Below are 16,154 nucleotides of genomic sequence, written 5' to 3'. Positions count from 1 at the left end.
TAATAGTTAGAATGATGTTCTGTTGAAAATGCAATGTGTTTCCATGTGCCGCTCAGAAGGCAGCAGCATCTCATGTTGTATGTGTATGCGCATTCACGCGCACCAAGTCCAGAATTCTGGTTTTCCACCTCAGAACCAGAGGTCCAAGTGAGCTCCAGGCCCACTGGGAGCTCTGTGTGGAGGAACCAGAGTTCAGAACCGAGCGTCGTCAGAATTCTCTGTCTTTCTCTTGTCTTCATCCTCTCTCATTCTCCCCCTTTCTCCACTAACCCGGATCTCCTCGCAGCCCTGCTCCCCCCTTATCTGATCGAGATAAGCTCACCTCTGCATGTCACACACTACTGCATGTCAGCTGCTGCAGAGCAGATCGGTTGTGATCACAAGAGCCCTAACTGCCGGTCCCGACCTCCACTTAGGTGCTCAGAACCGGGCCAATGGAACCGCCCGTTCGTTACGCCCTCGGTAGACTAACTCGCTCCGAGACCGCCCTCGCGCACGCGCGCTCGACGGACGTCTTGTTTATCTGGCCGCTAAGCAACCGCCGCGTCCCCAGAAAGAGCGAGTCAAACGCCCCTAGTGGTCGAGTGGGTCATCGCAATCCCTCTTGACATCCACCGGGTGGACACATCAGGTTATTGCGCTCTCCCTCTGCACGCCGCCGCACGCCCCTAGTGGTCGTCACAGTCACCGTATTGACCCGCCGACGTCTGCCTCCACCTGGTGGATGTTCGAGGTCATTACACCCCCTCACTTTGACCTGAGGACGTCTACCTCCACCTGGTGGACGTTTGAGGTCATTACACCCCCTCGTCACTCCAGACCACGCACGCACGCGCACACACACACACACACACACACACACACACACACACACACACACACACACACACACACACACACACACACACACACACACACACACACACACACACACACACACACACACACACTCTTTGTACATAGTGTTTGCTGTTTAATAGATTAGATCTCCGTGTTAGATGTCGTTTGCTATTTGAATGTGTTGATTTTTGAGATGATTTCCGAATTATTTATGAATTAATCCATTTTTATTAATAAACGCCTGTTAGCTGAATTGTACGCTTCTTGGTGATTATTGTGTATTTATTGTTGACAATTCACTGGTTTGTAACAGTCTGTGCTCGGATCTCACACCTTCCATACTATTTAAGATTGTTATATTTTATGCAGAAATATTAACTAACTTAAATAAACTTTTTACAAACGACACTGATATTTTGGTATTAGCTATTTCCAGTTTATCTGGTGGTGCCCCGATTTATTATTAATACATAAATAAGAAATTTATGCAAATTAATATATTTTTTTTATTAAAAATTATTTTTGATAATTATTATTATTATTTTTTTTTAAAGTAATTATTCAATTACTTTAGGAGTTGTTAATGAGTAAATGACCGTTTACTTCCATTAATAATTTCAATTTTTCATAAATTACTTCCAGTGATTTATTACTTTTAGTAATCTATTACTTACAGTAATTATATGCTAATAACCAATCATAAACCCCAACAGGAGTAAGTGAAATACTTGCCTTTTATAAACCATCTGATTTGTTTTCTTAATGTAACTTCAGCATACTTAACACTCATTGACTAGCTATGTTCACTTATTTCCACTAATCTCTAACCTGATAACAGACATTAAACTTTGGTTTGCGCAACAATTCTGCTGAGTTTGCTGAACTCCCTGCTGCTACCAAGAGAATGACTTATGTCTGCTGCATAACTTTTGTTCAAAGGGATGAAGACAGGAGAGCAGTTACCTCTCTGACACTATGCAGGACTATGAAGACGCCACAGCGTTCCTGGGTCATTGGGGACGCTTCCAGCAAGAGGTTTTCTTCCTGACTTGTGTCAGCATCTTGACCAATGGACTGGGAGGTTTTTTCATCGTCTTTGTGGCAGACACTCCGGCTCATCACTGCCTGATTCCTGATGTAAACTTGACCGTTGATTGGGACAGAGCCGTCATCCCAATTGAGGTTTGTGATTCAATTGTATTTAAATTTTACTTAAAGTCATCAGACAATTCTTTTACTGGTGTCCTTGCTGTGCATTCATGTTATTTATTCATTGATTTTGTCATTAATTCATTTGTTGTGTTTTCCTTGTAATGGCCAATTGCCCCCTTGATAAATGCTTTATTTAAAGGCTTGATTTAGAAAAATATACTAAAAATGATGCTTTCCACTTTCCTAGTGCAGGTACTGTATGGAGGCTTTTCTCTACATTTCAAGCCTCAAAGCTTTATTAACCTATTCACCATGACTTCAATAATAGTCACATCACCTACCTGAATACATTTAAAACCTTGATCTTAGTTTTGGTGACACAAGCATACCTCCATAAACTAGTAGTTTAGTGTTAGAATTGTTAATGGTGGAGGAATTACTTCAGATAAAACCTATGATTGAATGATGCCGAAATCCAAATGATCATGTTACAAAACTCCACCTTCAAACAAAGATCAATCTGCTACATACAGTGATGAGTATATATTTGTGAAGATACATGTCATGTAAGGACACAGTTGTTAATGTTTTACTCTCGGAAGCTCACCACAGGATCAAAGGTTTTTCCTTATTGTGCTGGATAAAACGGGCTGCGCTGGGCCTGATGAGGGAGAGTTGGACTCTGGTTAGAGGTGGTAACCAGTACTGATCTGTGGAGTGTCATTGTGGAATCCTGAGGTTGAGGAAGAGCTCAGATGTAAATAGCCTGTACAAATTTCTATATAGTTTTCTTTGCTTTGTTTATTTTCACATTTGGGTATTTTTCGGGTTTTGCACTTTGTAAATATTATGATTCACTGTTTTGGAGAGGCCTGAAAAATAAATCGAAAAACAACAAACACAGCTGAAGACTACGCCATCGTTTTTCCCAGTTTGGGAAGGTTGTTGAGAGGACCCCGCGACACTTATATACGTACAAGAATCAGTTCTGTAATAGAAAAACTGCGATAAAAGACACTGACGTTTGTGTTGTTGTGATTATGAGGTGGTGGATGGGAAACAGGAGAGCAGCAGATGCAGTAGATACAGGCTGGATGTGGTCAGAAATCTCTCTGCTCAGGGTTTCCTTCCTGGCAGGGATGTCAACCTCACTGATCTGGAGCAGGAGAGCTGTGTGGATGGCTTCAGCTACAGCAAGGACATCTACCAGTCCACCCTGGTCTCTGAGGTCTGTGTCTTTGTTCTTCTGGACCTGGATGGTTTTTTCATTTTGCTGGTTTTGTAGCTCAAGATTACCAAATGACACAGACATTGACTCCCTGTGGTTCATTTATTTTCGTGTTTAATTGATCATGTGTGGATGTTTCAGTTTGACTTGGTTTGCAGTGAGCAGTGGAAAAAGCCTTTCACCTTCACTGTTTTATTCTTGGGTGTTTTAACTGGAAGCCTCATTTCAGGACCCATTTCAGACAGGTGAAGTTAAAGGAACTTGCATGTTTTTATTGCTATCTATGTGTGAACATAGGAGGTTTATCATTATCATTCAACTTCTTGTCCTAGATTTGGAAGAAAACCTGTCCTCTTCATAACCGTGGGAGTTCAAGCCATTTTCACTTTGGTTGCAATGTTTTCGCCTACCTGGGTCATCTTCATCATCCTCTTTTTCCTCAATGGTGTAGGACAAGTCTCCAATTATGTATCTGCTTTTGTGTTAGGTAAATGTGCACATTTTGCATTTCACATGCTGCAATTAAGATTTTCTAAACTGCTATTGAGGTAATGTTTTTCTTTCTTTGTGCAGGCAGTGAGATCCTCACCGGAAAGGTGCGGGTCCTCTTTTCCTCTGGTGTAACTCTGAGCTTTGCTGTTGGCTACATGTTATTGCCTCTTTTAGCTTACTTCTTAAGGGACTGGACATCTCTCATGTTGGTTTTGTCATTGCCTGGCTTTCTGTACCTGCCCTTGTGGTGGTAAGTGTATTCAATGATGACAACTTAAGCGGAACATAAAAACATGTAGAAAACTGTCAACTAATTCATATTTTAATGAAGCACATTTTTTGAACTTGAAGAATTAAAAAAGCTTTACTAAAGCAGGTAGTACAATTGATAGCATTATATTTCAAAGGGGAAGGCTCCTTATGATGACACCTTACCAGATGTCTTGCTTTTGAATAGATTTCAAAATGTTAACAACACTGTCTTTTCATTTGAAATTTAATTGAATACTGTGAGAAAAGGTATACCTGGATCCTCCATAAGGCCAACAATCCCCATGCTCAGTAAATGCCAGTAAATAACCTGATTATATATTGGGCCATATGTAAATTTTAACATATATAATCATTGGGAGCATGCTGTGTTTAGGTATTATATAGAAACGTAACTTGGCTATGATAGGTATAACAGATGGACAGTGTATTAACATTCAGCCTGCCAGTCTAGCAATAACTTAAAAGCTTCAATATTCCCATCACCACCCCTGACTTGACTCATGTTTTCACTTTGACTTGTCAGAAACACCAGCCACAATTTTGCAACCTATGTTCACCTTTTTGGGTTTGAATGACTGTTTGTACCCTCGGCTCTTTTCGGGGCAGGTTCGTCCCAGAGTCTCCTCGCTGGCTGCTCTCTCAGGGGAGGGCAGATGAGGCAGAGGCCATATTGAGAAAGGCTGCCAAGAAGAACAAAGTCGAATCTCCACAACCTATCTTTGCCGGTGTACATGTAAGTTGCCTTCGACTGAAATTATGCAGATCCTGAGTAAAAGTGTCAAACATGAACATCAGCCTCAGATCACACAGAGCAGACAACATTAAAAATAAGTCATTTTTTTGGTGAAATTACTGCTCAAGAACAATGTCATGGTTTAGGGCCCCTGCACACTCCCATAAGAACCCATAAGAACAAGAAGAAAAGCTGTGACGTCAGCCAGCTGCCGAAAAGGAGAGTTCATCCTCCGTGAAGAAGCTGCTGAACTCATAGGCCACGCCCCCTCACGACAGGCACACATCTGTGAAGCAGTGTTTTAACTTTTCAATTGCGCAGCTTATTTCACAATTCCAATGTTTGACACTCCCAATCAGGTGTATTGTTCTGGGCCAGATGAGCTGATAGGTGATCCCACGAGCATTTGTCTCTTAATTCCCCAACACTACTGTTGAAAAACTGATCCACGAGGCAAAAATCAGATGAGAAGCTGGACTTGGATGCAAATTAGTTTTATTCCCATAAACAGTCAAAGACTAGTTTGTACAGCGTTTGATTCCTCCTTTTATTCCCAACTCTGGTCTTGCTTTTATTTTTTGAAACATCCATCATACACTTGGATCTAATCGTGTCCTCAAAAGTCCTCCATGGAAAGCCCCTCCCTTGAGTTATTACCTTGTTTGTGAGTTTTAATGGTTTTTTAGTTTTACTATCTGCCCATTGGTCATCTCATCTTTATGGCCTTGCTTATGGCACGATTTGAACCATTGATAGAGCGTTCTATTTTTTTAGAAATACAGTTATGGATGTATAACAAAAAACACTTATGCCAATAAAACATAACATGACTGCAGCACATCATGAAGCTGCATCCTCTCACTAACACAAGTATTTAACAGATCTGCTTAGACACTATGACACAGGCTGGTATGTCTTTAGACACCTTCTACATGAGCTGGTATAATTTTCTCCTCGACACCATCTGACCCACTCTGCCATTGGTGATGTCATACTTCCTCCTAAAGTACTGGTGTACTTCGGGGATTCGGCCGATCAAGTCTTCAGGACAGGTCCAGGCCTATTCACAGACTCAACTGGCACGTCAAGGAGAAGCACACAGAAGCACACAGAAACACACTCACAAGAACGACCCACTCGTAACAACAATCCATACATAAGCATGCTGTCATGAGCGGCCTAAAGTCAAGGAATCACCAAAAAGCTTCGACTCTTGCACAAATCCTTCATGCTTTATTAGACAAGTGACCATATTTGGTAACTTCTGCGTTTCTTCCAGTTGCTTTTAGAATAATAATTACATATTTATGGCAGTCTCAGAATACATGAGCAAATTGTCATTCTAAAACATTCAGGTAGCAGCTGCTGATGATATTTGGTTGTTTTCCCTCCATCACTTTACCTGATTGATGCATCCATCCATTCATCCATCCATTTTCTCCCGCTTATCCTTTTTCCGGGTCGCGGGGGTGGCAGTCTGAGCACTGTCACCCAGATCACATTGCACCGATTAAGAACCTTAATTAAGGTGGGGCCCAGCGTGGGACATGAACCCACTACCTTGAGTTTCATGCTCTACCAACTGAGCTAACCAGGGACTCCGATTGATGCATTTAACCTAAAATAATCATCAATATACTAAGAAATTTTCCTTTCAGGAAATCATTCTTTGAATGAAACTCTTTTGAGAAATAAACTGAAAATTGTATCCAATTTAAAGAATTTTAAAGAAAGTTATGATTATCATAACGATGTTCGCAGGTGGAAATCGCACATCAGGATGTTTATTTACAATAGCTTGAAAGTGCTGAAAAAATACATCAAGGAATTTTGTCATAATAGTGATACTTCAATGGATGTGTAATGAATATTGCAATTGCATCTGCTGTTAGTATCTAAATTTTACTCCAGTAAATTGAATGTCTGATTGTGACAATATCCCTGCAGGTTTTCATATAAAACAACATTGGATGTGTAGTCCATTAACTCCCACTGTGCTTAGACGTCTGGAGCAGTAGGATGGCATTTTCAGATAAAATCCGTACGTATCTCACTTCAGGCATTGTTCTTTGTATGAGGGGTCTGTATCCTGGTGTGAGAGACAGGGACAGATGATCTGATTGTCCGAGGTGGGGGAGGGGGGAGAGACGTTATATGCGTCCTTGATGTTGGTGTAAGAATTATCCAGTATGTTATGACTTCTCGTTGCACATGTGACATGCTGGAAAAACTTCTGAGTTACTATCAATGTGAGTGTTAGATGACGTCCATATCTGCCTAACCATAATTCAAGATCTATCATTTGTGTATCAGCCGGCTAATGTTGCTTTCCTCAGATCTGCACAGCATTGCTGAAACAGAGGCAACTTCTAACATTGAGGCAATATAGTTGCAGGATGATAAGGCACCATCTAGAGAACATTACAACGTCTTCACCCTTATGAAGAATGCAGGCATCCGAAACACAACTCTGATCCTCTGCCTGTTGTGGTGAGTATCCATTCAGACCAGCTGACACAAAGGTAAAATAAGCTGTAATTGCAGTGGGATGCAAATGAAGGACTAATCACTGCACTCAGAGTAAAACCAGACCTGGTTACCATACCTCTTGATATATTTCCAGGTTCACTCTGAGTACCGGCTACGCTGGACTGTCCCTCAACACATCTCAACTTCATACTGACCCGTACATCAGCTGCTTCATCTCAGCGGCTGTAGAGGTTCCAGCTTCTGTTACCAGCTGGTTGGCTCTGCAATACCTTCCTCGCCGATTGGCCATAATTTGTATATTGGTGCTTGGAGGAGTGTCTCTTTTCGGCATTCAACTAGTTCCTGAAGGTAAACTATAAACACTGAGATAACAATCGTCTGCAATTTCTCAATATCTACTGTGGTTTCTTCTTACTTTATCTGACTTAGGGGAGCTGGAGCTGACTATATGGTCTGAGCAGAATAAACTGAACAGTTAGGAATGTAACTATGGTTCTATGAATCCCGAATGATGACCAGAGTCGGTGCTTTAAGCGCTGAATATTCCCCTTCACACATGCGCACTGCAAGTATGTATACCAACAATGTCACCTGTGACACCTGGATGACCCGGACGAAGGTTATATTTTCAGGTGTCACTCCAGGGCACTTTCCTACAGGTACTTCTCGCGATCACACAAGGATTCAGCCGATTCAGCTGTCTGGAGACAGCACAACCCCTTTTAGGACCACCATTACAGAGAAAGAGCTGATCAGACCCCCGAAAGCCAACAGTAGCTGCAATGTAGGCCCTCAGGTTGAACACTAGGCACAACAGTTAAGGCTGGACCACTGGCTCCCTGGGAGGAAGGTTGAACCGTGCAAGCCAAATGGGCTGGTTGAGATGAGCACTGACACGCTTCGCAGAGGAAATGGCCAGAAGGAATTTAGTCTTAAGCGTAACCCACTTTAGGTCTGCTTGCGCCAAGGGCTCAAATGGTGGAAGGCGTAGTGTCTCCAGCACCAGGGGAAGATCCCATGCTGGGAACCTCAAGGGTCTCGGAGGAGGCAACCTCCAAGTCCCGTTCAAGAAAAGGGACACCAGCCTGTGGCTACCAATTGTGCCATTGTCGACCATCATATATCGACAAGATATTGCTGCAAAATAGACTCTCAGCGTTGAGGGAGAAAGCCCTTTGTCCAGAAGGGACTGGAGGAAGTCCAGAATAGTTGGCACAGGGCAGTGCACTGGGTCCTCATCCCGCCTTGTACACCAGTCAGAAAACAGTTTCCATCTGTTCTCATACTGGAGGTGAGTAGATGGCGCTCTCGCATTATAGTGCATCTCAGTGGGTCGGCACAGACACTTAAGAGCATATCGGCACCTCCAGTGGCCAAAGGCATAGTTGAAGGCGTTGCGGATTAGGGTGCTAGATCCACCCTGCCAGTTGGGAAAGGAGATCGTTCCTGTCGGGAATGCGCCATGGTGCGCCGTGACAGAGGCTTTGCAGCAGCAGGAACCAGCTCTTTCCTGGCCAAAAGGGAGCTACAAGCAGGATCCTGTGGCCCTCCTGAAGGGCCCTGTGGAGTACCAGCCGAATAAGAGGAAATGAGGGTAAGGCTTACAAGAGGCCATCTGGCCATGGATGAGCCAATGCATCCTGGCCCGAGAGGACAGGTTGTCTTGGCCAAGGAGAACCACAGAGGGCAGTTGGTCGACCTCTCTGACACGAAGAGGTCCACCTCTGCTCTGCCGAACAGGCTCCAAATAATGTTTACATCCTCCAAGTGGAGGTGCCACTCCCCTGATGGAAGTTTCTGACGGAAGAGGAAGTCTGCGAGGTGGTTCTACTCTCCTGGTATATGCATTGCTCCTGTGCTGACCAAGCGGGGGGCTGCCCATGTGACGAGCTCCTTTGCCACTTCCAGCAGCCGTGCAGACTTGGTACCTCCCTGATGATTTATGTGATACACTGTTGACGTGTAGTATGACCGCACAAGAACATGTTTGTCCCTCAGGTGTGGCAAGAAGTGCCTGAGAGCCAGGTGAACTGCACGCAGCTCCAACACATTGATGTGTGCACCTTGGTCCTCCACAGGCTACCGCCCTTGGGCCGTTGTGCTCTGCCACACTGCACCCCATCCTTAGGTAACGATCTCCCTGCGAGATGGAACAGAGCCTATAGGGACGCCTATGAGCATGTAAGCCCTTTCGCAGGAGATTGCCCGAGTACAGAGACCGTATACTGGGGACGAGAGCGTACACACTGACTGCACAGTAGAGGCTAAAATATAATAAACAAAAAACAACCACTGTACTGTGGTCCTCACCCGAGCTGGGCTTATTAACAGAGAATGATAGCAGTTTATAGCATGTGGGCTAATGAAAACAAACCCACGGTGGGCTCTGGGCGCTTACGCGACCCACCAGCAAACAAATTAAGTCGGTGAACTGAAATGTCTGGACCGTATACTGGGGAAGGGAGCACGCACGCCACCTGCACAGTAGAGGCCCAAATATAATCAACACCAAATAACCACTGTACTGTGGTCCTCACACGAACTGGGCTTATCAACAGAGGATGACAGCAACTTACGGCTGGTGAAGCTAACACCAACAAAACCACGCTGGGCTCTGGGCACGCGCACATGACCTACCAGCAAACAAATTAAGCCGGCCAACGTAACCATCAGGAGGAGGCTGCGCAAATGCGGCCATCATCAACAATATCTTTCTGTTTTACTGCTAAAGAGGCTACTTAACTTGTCCAGCGTGTATCAGCATGTCAGGTCTCTGTGTCTGCCCGTGTGTCTCACCTCGTGTTTCTAATTAACCAATAGCATTATCCCTCTTTGTGCACCCATCGTTGTGTTCCACCTGTGTCCAACCTTTCCCTGTATATTTAAACCCCTCTCCCTCTGTTGTCTTTGTTAGCTTGTCTACTTGTCATCATGTCGCTCCTCTCGTCACCCTTGTGTTTCCTTGTGTTCCCTGGACTCAAACTCTGTGAGTCTGCTTTTGGGTCCATCCGCACACCCCCTGTAATCCTTGACACAGTGGGACCAAACACGAACCATATGCTGGGGGGAGGCGTTGCTCACGCGGCCTTTGCCAACAAGGTTGCTAACGGGTAAAGCTACCGCTTTCCAAAACACCGTCGCAGCTCCTGGAGGGCGAACGCTCGCTGTGCCGACCTACCACGGTCTCGGAGCTATTAGCGACAGAAGCTTTAGCTTGTATGCACAATATTCCAGCAAACTGCCCACGAGAAGAAAAAAAGGAAAGTGCCATTGAGTGACAGATGAAGATATAACCTTTGTCCGGGTCATCCAGGCGTCAAAGGTGACGTTGTTGGTATACATACTCGCACTGCACATGCGCGAAGGGGAATATTCAGTGCTCAAAGCCCCGCCTCTGGCGGTCAGCAGGGATGAAATAGAACTTGGTCCATCACAAAACAGTCACACACATATACACTTATTGCCAATTTTAGAGTCACTAATTAAACCTAAACAAATGTTTTTACAATGTGGTGAGACAGACCCACACCTTTGGTTTTTAGTCCCAAGGTGCAGGACAAAGCATTATAAAAGCAGCGTTGTTCCTCCTACTGTCCCTGAGCTTATAAAGAACAGTGACAATGAACTTCATCTTATTCATTAAATTGATTTCTTAGCAATATTTATTATCATAACTTTTTTATTGTATGTTCTTATTCTGGATGTTATGTCAGAGACTGCTTTCATCTCCCTAAGTTTTCTATTATCTACATTATATGGGTGGATTTGTCAAGCAGTAACCTTGAGAGGGCATAAACATTTTAACCTAACTTCTTACTGTGTCAGAGTGACAAATATAGACTGTTCTCTTTTATAAGATGTCTCTACAGCTATGCACACAGGTTTCTATGGTTTGGGGGAGCCCATATGCTAATGTGGGTATTTGATATACTCAAAGAACAATGTTGTGACAATATTTTAATGAAAACCCTGAAGTAAAACTTACAGGTGCTCTTGCACTCTGAGATAATTGAAAGACTGCACCATTGACTGCAGACTTGTTTTGTTGTTTGCCCTTACATAGCAACATGCTTCAAATGCACTCGACCACAACTGAGTTTATGACCAGCAGGTCCATGTGGTTAATTGTTTATTGTTTATTGTTTATTAGGATCCCCATTAGCTCCCACAAACTGGTTGCTAGTCTTCCTGAGGTCCAATGATAAAAATAAAACAAACATTTCACCAGACATTTAAAAAGTGCATAAAAAATATTGCAGTAATAATAGTAATAATATGAATACGAATAAAACTAATCTTTACACATCACGCAGTGGTACAAAGCAGTAAATGAATGCATAAAAACACAATACATTGACAATAATGTAAATAGTAATAAAAACAAATCTTGACACCGCATGCAGTGGTACAAAGCAGTTAATGATTACGTTTTATGTAGTCTTTTATCTTCCTTTTATGAAATAATAAATTTTTAGTGTCTCTGATATTAAAAGGAAGTGAGTCCTAGGCCTTTGCTCCTCTGTACGCAATAGTTCTTTTCATGCAGTTCGTTTTGTGCCTGGGGACGTCCAAATCGCCTGATGTCACTTGGCAAGTCAAATAATTGTGACAGAAACCCTTGAATTTTAGCTTATTGTAAAAGAGTATGGGCTCTCCATCTGTCAAAACTTCATGCATAAACATCAGAAGACTCACTTGTAGTTTTGTGTCTACCATAAGCCAAGACAGTTTTTTATGCATCTCCCGAACATTAGTATAAAACGGACAGTGGAGTACAACTCGAGCTGCTCTGTTCTGAGCGATCTGAAGTTTCTTTAGCTGCGTCTGTGTAGCGTTGGACCACACGACTGGACAGTAATGTAGGTGAGACAATACCATGCTTTGAACAACAGTTTTAAGAACAGGGGTTTGACAGCAGCTTGACTTTAGAGACCTGCTCTACTGCTCCCTCTAGTGAAAGATGAAGAGCATTGGTACCTGGCTGAACACACATGTTATTGAATACAATGCATTTAGTTTTGGATGTGTTTAGCTCAAGTTTATTAATTTTCATCCACTTCACAACCAGGTCTAATTCCTCCTATAGAGTGCTGCTCAATTCAGATATTGTTGCTGAAGTAGAATACAGAGTAATGTCATCAGTACACATTACAATACTGGCCTTCATCAGTGAGAGTGGGAAATCATTTGTGAATATGGAAAATAAAAGTGGACCCATGGAGCTTCCTTGAGGCAGACCACATGGTGTCATTTTAGTATTTGACAAACTGCCATTAAAAAACAGTTGTTGAACACGATCAGAAAGATAAGTGCTCGTCCTTTTGAGTGCTGTTTGAGAGAACCCACAATATTTTAGTTTTTCAATTACAATGCAGTGGTCAATAACATCAGAAGCTGCCGTGAGATCCAAAAGAACAGCTCCCACTGATTTATTTTCATCTAAGGATGTCAACCATTCGTCCGTCATCTGAACTAGAGCCGTGTTGGTAGAATGCCCCTGTCTATATGCATGCTGAGCACTTGTAAGGAGTTTGTTTTCATTAAAATACTTCATAATTTGGATAAAAATGATTTTTTTCAAATAATTTACTGAGTATAGGGAGTAAATTAATTGGTCTGCAATTACAACCAGTAAATGGCAGTTTTCCATCTTTAGGGAGAGGAATAAATTTTGATTGTTTCCAAAGATCTGGAAATGCTCCACTGATGATTGAACGATTAAAGATGTGACCAACTGGTTTTGTCAGCATGTTAGCTGCAACTTTAATAATTTTTCCATCAAGGTTGTCAACGCCAGGAGAAGTATCTTCCGAGATACTCTTTAACAACCTTCCAACAGTCTTATCATCCACTGTCTTGATATTAAAGTGGCATGTTTTGTCATGCATAGTTGGCGACATCTGCTGGCCTGGTGATAAATCTCCCCTCCAATTCCACAAACCTTGGGGTTGACTTATTCCTTTTGCACATCAGTACATTAAGTGTTTTCCACCGTTTTTTGCCGTCATCAGCAGAATCACAAGTTTTTTGCTTAAAGTAATCTTTCTTTTTATAATGGTTCATTTTGGACACATGGTTCCTTAATTCACGATAAATGTTCTGGTCCTCATGATTCCCTGATTTCTGAGCAGTATCTTTATCCTTATCCCTCTGTAGCATTAAAGATCTTAGTTCATTATCCACCCAAAGGAGCACTGTTACTCCTTACTGTTCTCTTCCGGAGTGGTGCATGCTTGTTGACTACTTCCAGTAGTTTATCCATAAATACTTTTAAGGCAATATTTACATCATGTTGGTCACAAACATCAGCTCATTGCAAATTGGTAATGTCTGTTAAAAAGGAATCTGGATTAAATTTTTAAAATGACCTGCTTTGTATGATGCGAGCCCCTGATTTAGGCATTTTAGTTTTTCTTGATACTGCAATCAGGTTATGATCACTACAGCCCACAGCCCTGGATACAGCTTCTGAACAGAGTTCAGGTACATGAGTGAATATGAGATCTATGCAAGTGGATGTCTTTGCACCATTTTCTTGTGGCCTGGTCAACAATCTGAGATAGATGACAAATACTGGTCATAACCGACATCTTCTTATGTGGTGGAGTAAAGTAAATAAACAAGACAAGCATTAAACATCTTGTTCCCGTGTGCTGTCTGTCTTCTGTCACTTTAGATTTGTCAGGTCTGTCTATTACTCTGGAAATGGTTGGAAAATTTGGTTTCACGGCTGGTTTCTCCCTGATGTATATGTACACCGCTGAGCTTTACCCAACAGCACTCAGGAACACGGCAATCGGGACGTGTTCAGCCCTGTCTCGAGTTGGAAGCTGTTTCGCACCATTTATACTAGAGCTGAGTGAGTACACTGAACTGAACTAAAGTATCAATAACAGCAAGATGTTTATCCACGTCATGTTTTTTTTAACCTAATGCAATGATCCAGGCCTTTCTCTAATTCTATTTTTCTCGACTGGCTTGTGCAGGCGTATACTCCAAGTATCTGCCTCAGATGACACTGGGCACGCTTGCCTTCCTGGCTGTCTTTGCCTCTATATTCCTACCGGAGAGTTTTGGCCAGCCTCTTCCACAGACTATTCAGCAGATGGAGAAAAGAGAAAGGTGAGCTGTTCAAAGCAGCTTTTTGATGCGTTATTTGCATGTAACAGTCATGTAACTATGTGATTTGGATTTTAGGATTCTTCTGATGTAAGAATCACAGTAAAAACAATTCCCATTATAATGAAGGGGCTTTGATATCAGAGATCATCATAATGATTACAATATCTGTGTATTGAAATAGCTCATCTTCCATTGTCACAGTTTCCTTTTGCAGAACACCAAACCAAATAACATCTTGTTTGTTGTGTCTCTCAACAGGATGAAGTGCCCGTGCATGAAGAGAAAAGTAAACTCAAAGTCTGTGGTGATGATTGAAAGTCAGTTGTGATTGTTTGTTATGAGAATAAATTTGAAGAAATATTTTATCTCTGTGGGGATTTCTTACCTCATAAAGATCACGTGGTACCTTTTATGTTGGGTTTTGGTAGTTTAGTTATCGACAATGTTTAAAAATGATCAAAGATAGTTAACTATTTTATTAAAAATGTATACTGATCAGCATCAGATACCTCGGGAGCACCACCTGTTTAACAGAAATGATAGCCAATTCAGTTATAGCAGTCTCATAACATATACTAGTCAATTAATTAGGAATTTTAATTAATAGTTAAATTAATTACAATTACCAGAATTAACAGTAAAGCTTGAAGGATTTTGGAGTTCTTGACTCAGTCCTACTTTATAATTGCGAAACTTGGAGAATGACCGAGGCAGATTTTAGAATAAGATTACGGTAACAGATTTCAGATAAAGTATTTTCAAAAAAATTCTTCAAATCCTCTAGCCCATGAAATTGACCAGCAAGGAGCTATACAGACAGACAAAGAGGACAACAGTTAGTTAACAAGTATGGAAGAGGTATGGAAGGCTTATTGGGCACGTTTTACGAAGGGATGAATTTGACAACAGCAACGTTCCTCAAGCACAATCATGAACATGCTATCACGGCTATCTGTAGTGAAGGAATCACTAAAACAGCTCTTAATATTGCTCAGATTCTTAAAGTTTTATGCAAGTGACCATATTTGGTGACTTCCGCATTTCTCCCTGTTGTTTTCAAACACGTAATTGTACATTGATGGCAGTCTCAGAATACGTGATTAAATTGTCATTCTGAAACATTGTTACAGGAGCTGCTGATGTTATTTGGTTGTTTTCCCTCCATCATTTCGCCCAATTGATGCATTTAACCTAAAATGATTATAAATATACTAACACTTCTACAAATGCATGCTCAAACTGCACAGGTAGTCTCCCGGATACCTATTTAGACGCACTTTCGCTGTGTGCACCAGCCCAAACATTTTGGCAAAGGATCTGTGAAGACCTTTGGTTATGCCTGAGCCATTCTGGTGTCACCTGCACTTTTCCTGATGGGTGACCTCACAACACTTAACTTGGAGGAAAAATTAATCCTGCATGCTTAGTATTAACCTGGCCAAATTTGTGTTTTACTTTGTTACGACATGCCAAATGCAATCACAATCTGCAAAACAAATCTACCCACAGGTGCGAATAAAGTCATCTTCAACCTCGAACCTTGAACCTACTCACATAAAGGCAATTTGCAAATTGTATGAAACCATAACCCTAATCCACCTGCTCGCCCACTGCTCACTCCGCTCCGGAGCTCGCAGCTAATATCTCGGTTCGGCGAGTATCCAGAAACGCCAGCGCGACAACATTGACTCGGGTAGTGGTTTATCTGTGTGCCTCCACTCTAGTTGGCATTGAGATGAGCTAACATGCTAGCGATGCTAACTTGGTTTCGCAAAGAAATGTGGCGTTGGTGAAGGTATGCGTTCCGCCGAGTGCCAGTTCGAG

At 42.2% G+C, this 16,154-nt stretch overlaps 1 protein-coding gene across 2 annotated transcripts; it reads left to right on the top strand.

Moving 5' to 3' along the window:
- Nucleotides 1-1,760: 1,760 nt before the first annotated feature.
- On the top strand, nucleotides 1,761-14,694 carry LOC308121750 (organic cation/carnitine transporter 2-like; the record flags this gene model as incomplete). 2 transcript variants are annotated; one of them, XM_080483194.1, is made up of 11 exons in its annotated part: nucleotides 1,761-2,022; nucleotides 3,038-3,220; nucleotides 3,362-3,465; nucleotides 3,553-3,707; nucleotides 3,794-3,962; nucleotides 4,592-4,718; nucleotides 7,108-7,208; nucleotides 7,342-7,556; nucleotides 13,885-14,067; nucleotides 14,195-14,330; nucleotides 14,589-14,694. In XM_080483194.1, 11 exons carry the CDS (start codon nucleotides 1,816-1,818, stop codon nucleotides 14,656-14,658), a joined length of 1,650 nt encoding a protein of 549 aa, XP_080339320.1. The 2 variants fall into 2 exon arrangements, with proteins under 2 accessions (XP_080339320.1, XP_080339321.1); XM_080483195.1 differs by lacking the exon at nucleotides 14,589-14,694 and having other exon boundaries at nucleotides 1,816-2,022; nucleotides 14,195-14,334.
- Between the last annotated feature and the right edge of the window lie 1,460 nt (nucleotides 14,695-16,154).

This window comes from Lipophrys pholis (assembly GCF_963383615.2).
Source record: "Lipophrys pholis genome assembly, chromosome: 16".
Lineage (NCBI taxonomy): Eukaryota > Metazoa > Chordata > Actinopteri > Blenniiformes > Blenniidae > Lipophrys > Lipophrys pholis.
This window is presented reverse-complemented; position numbering and strand designations above follow the sequence as displayed.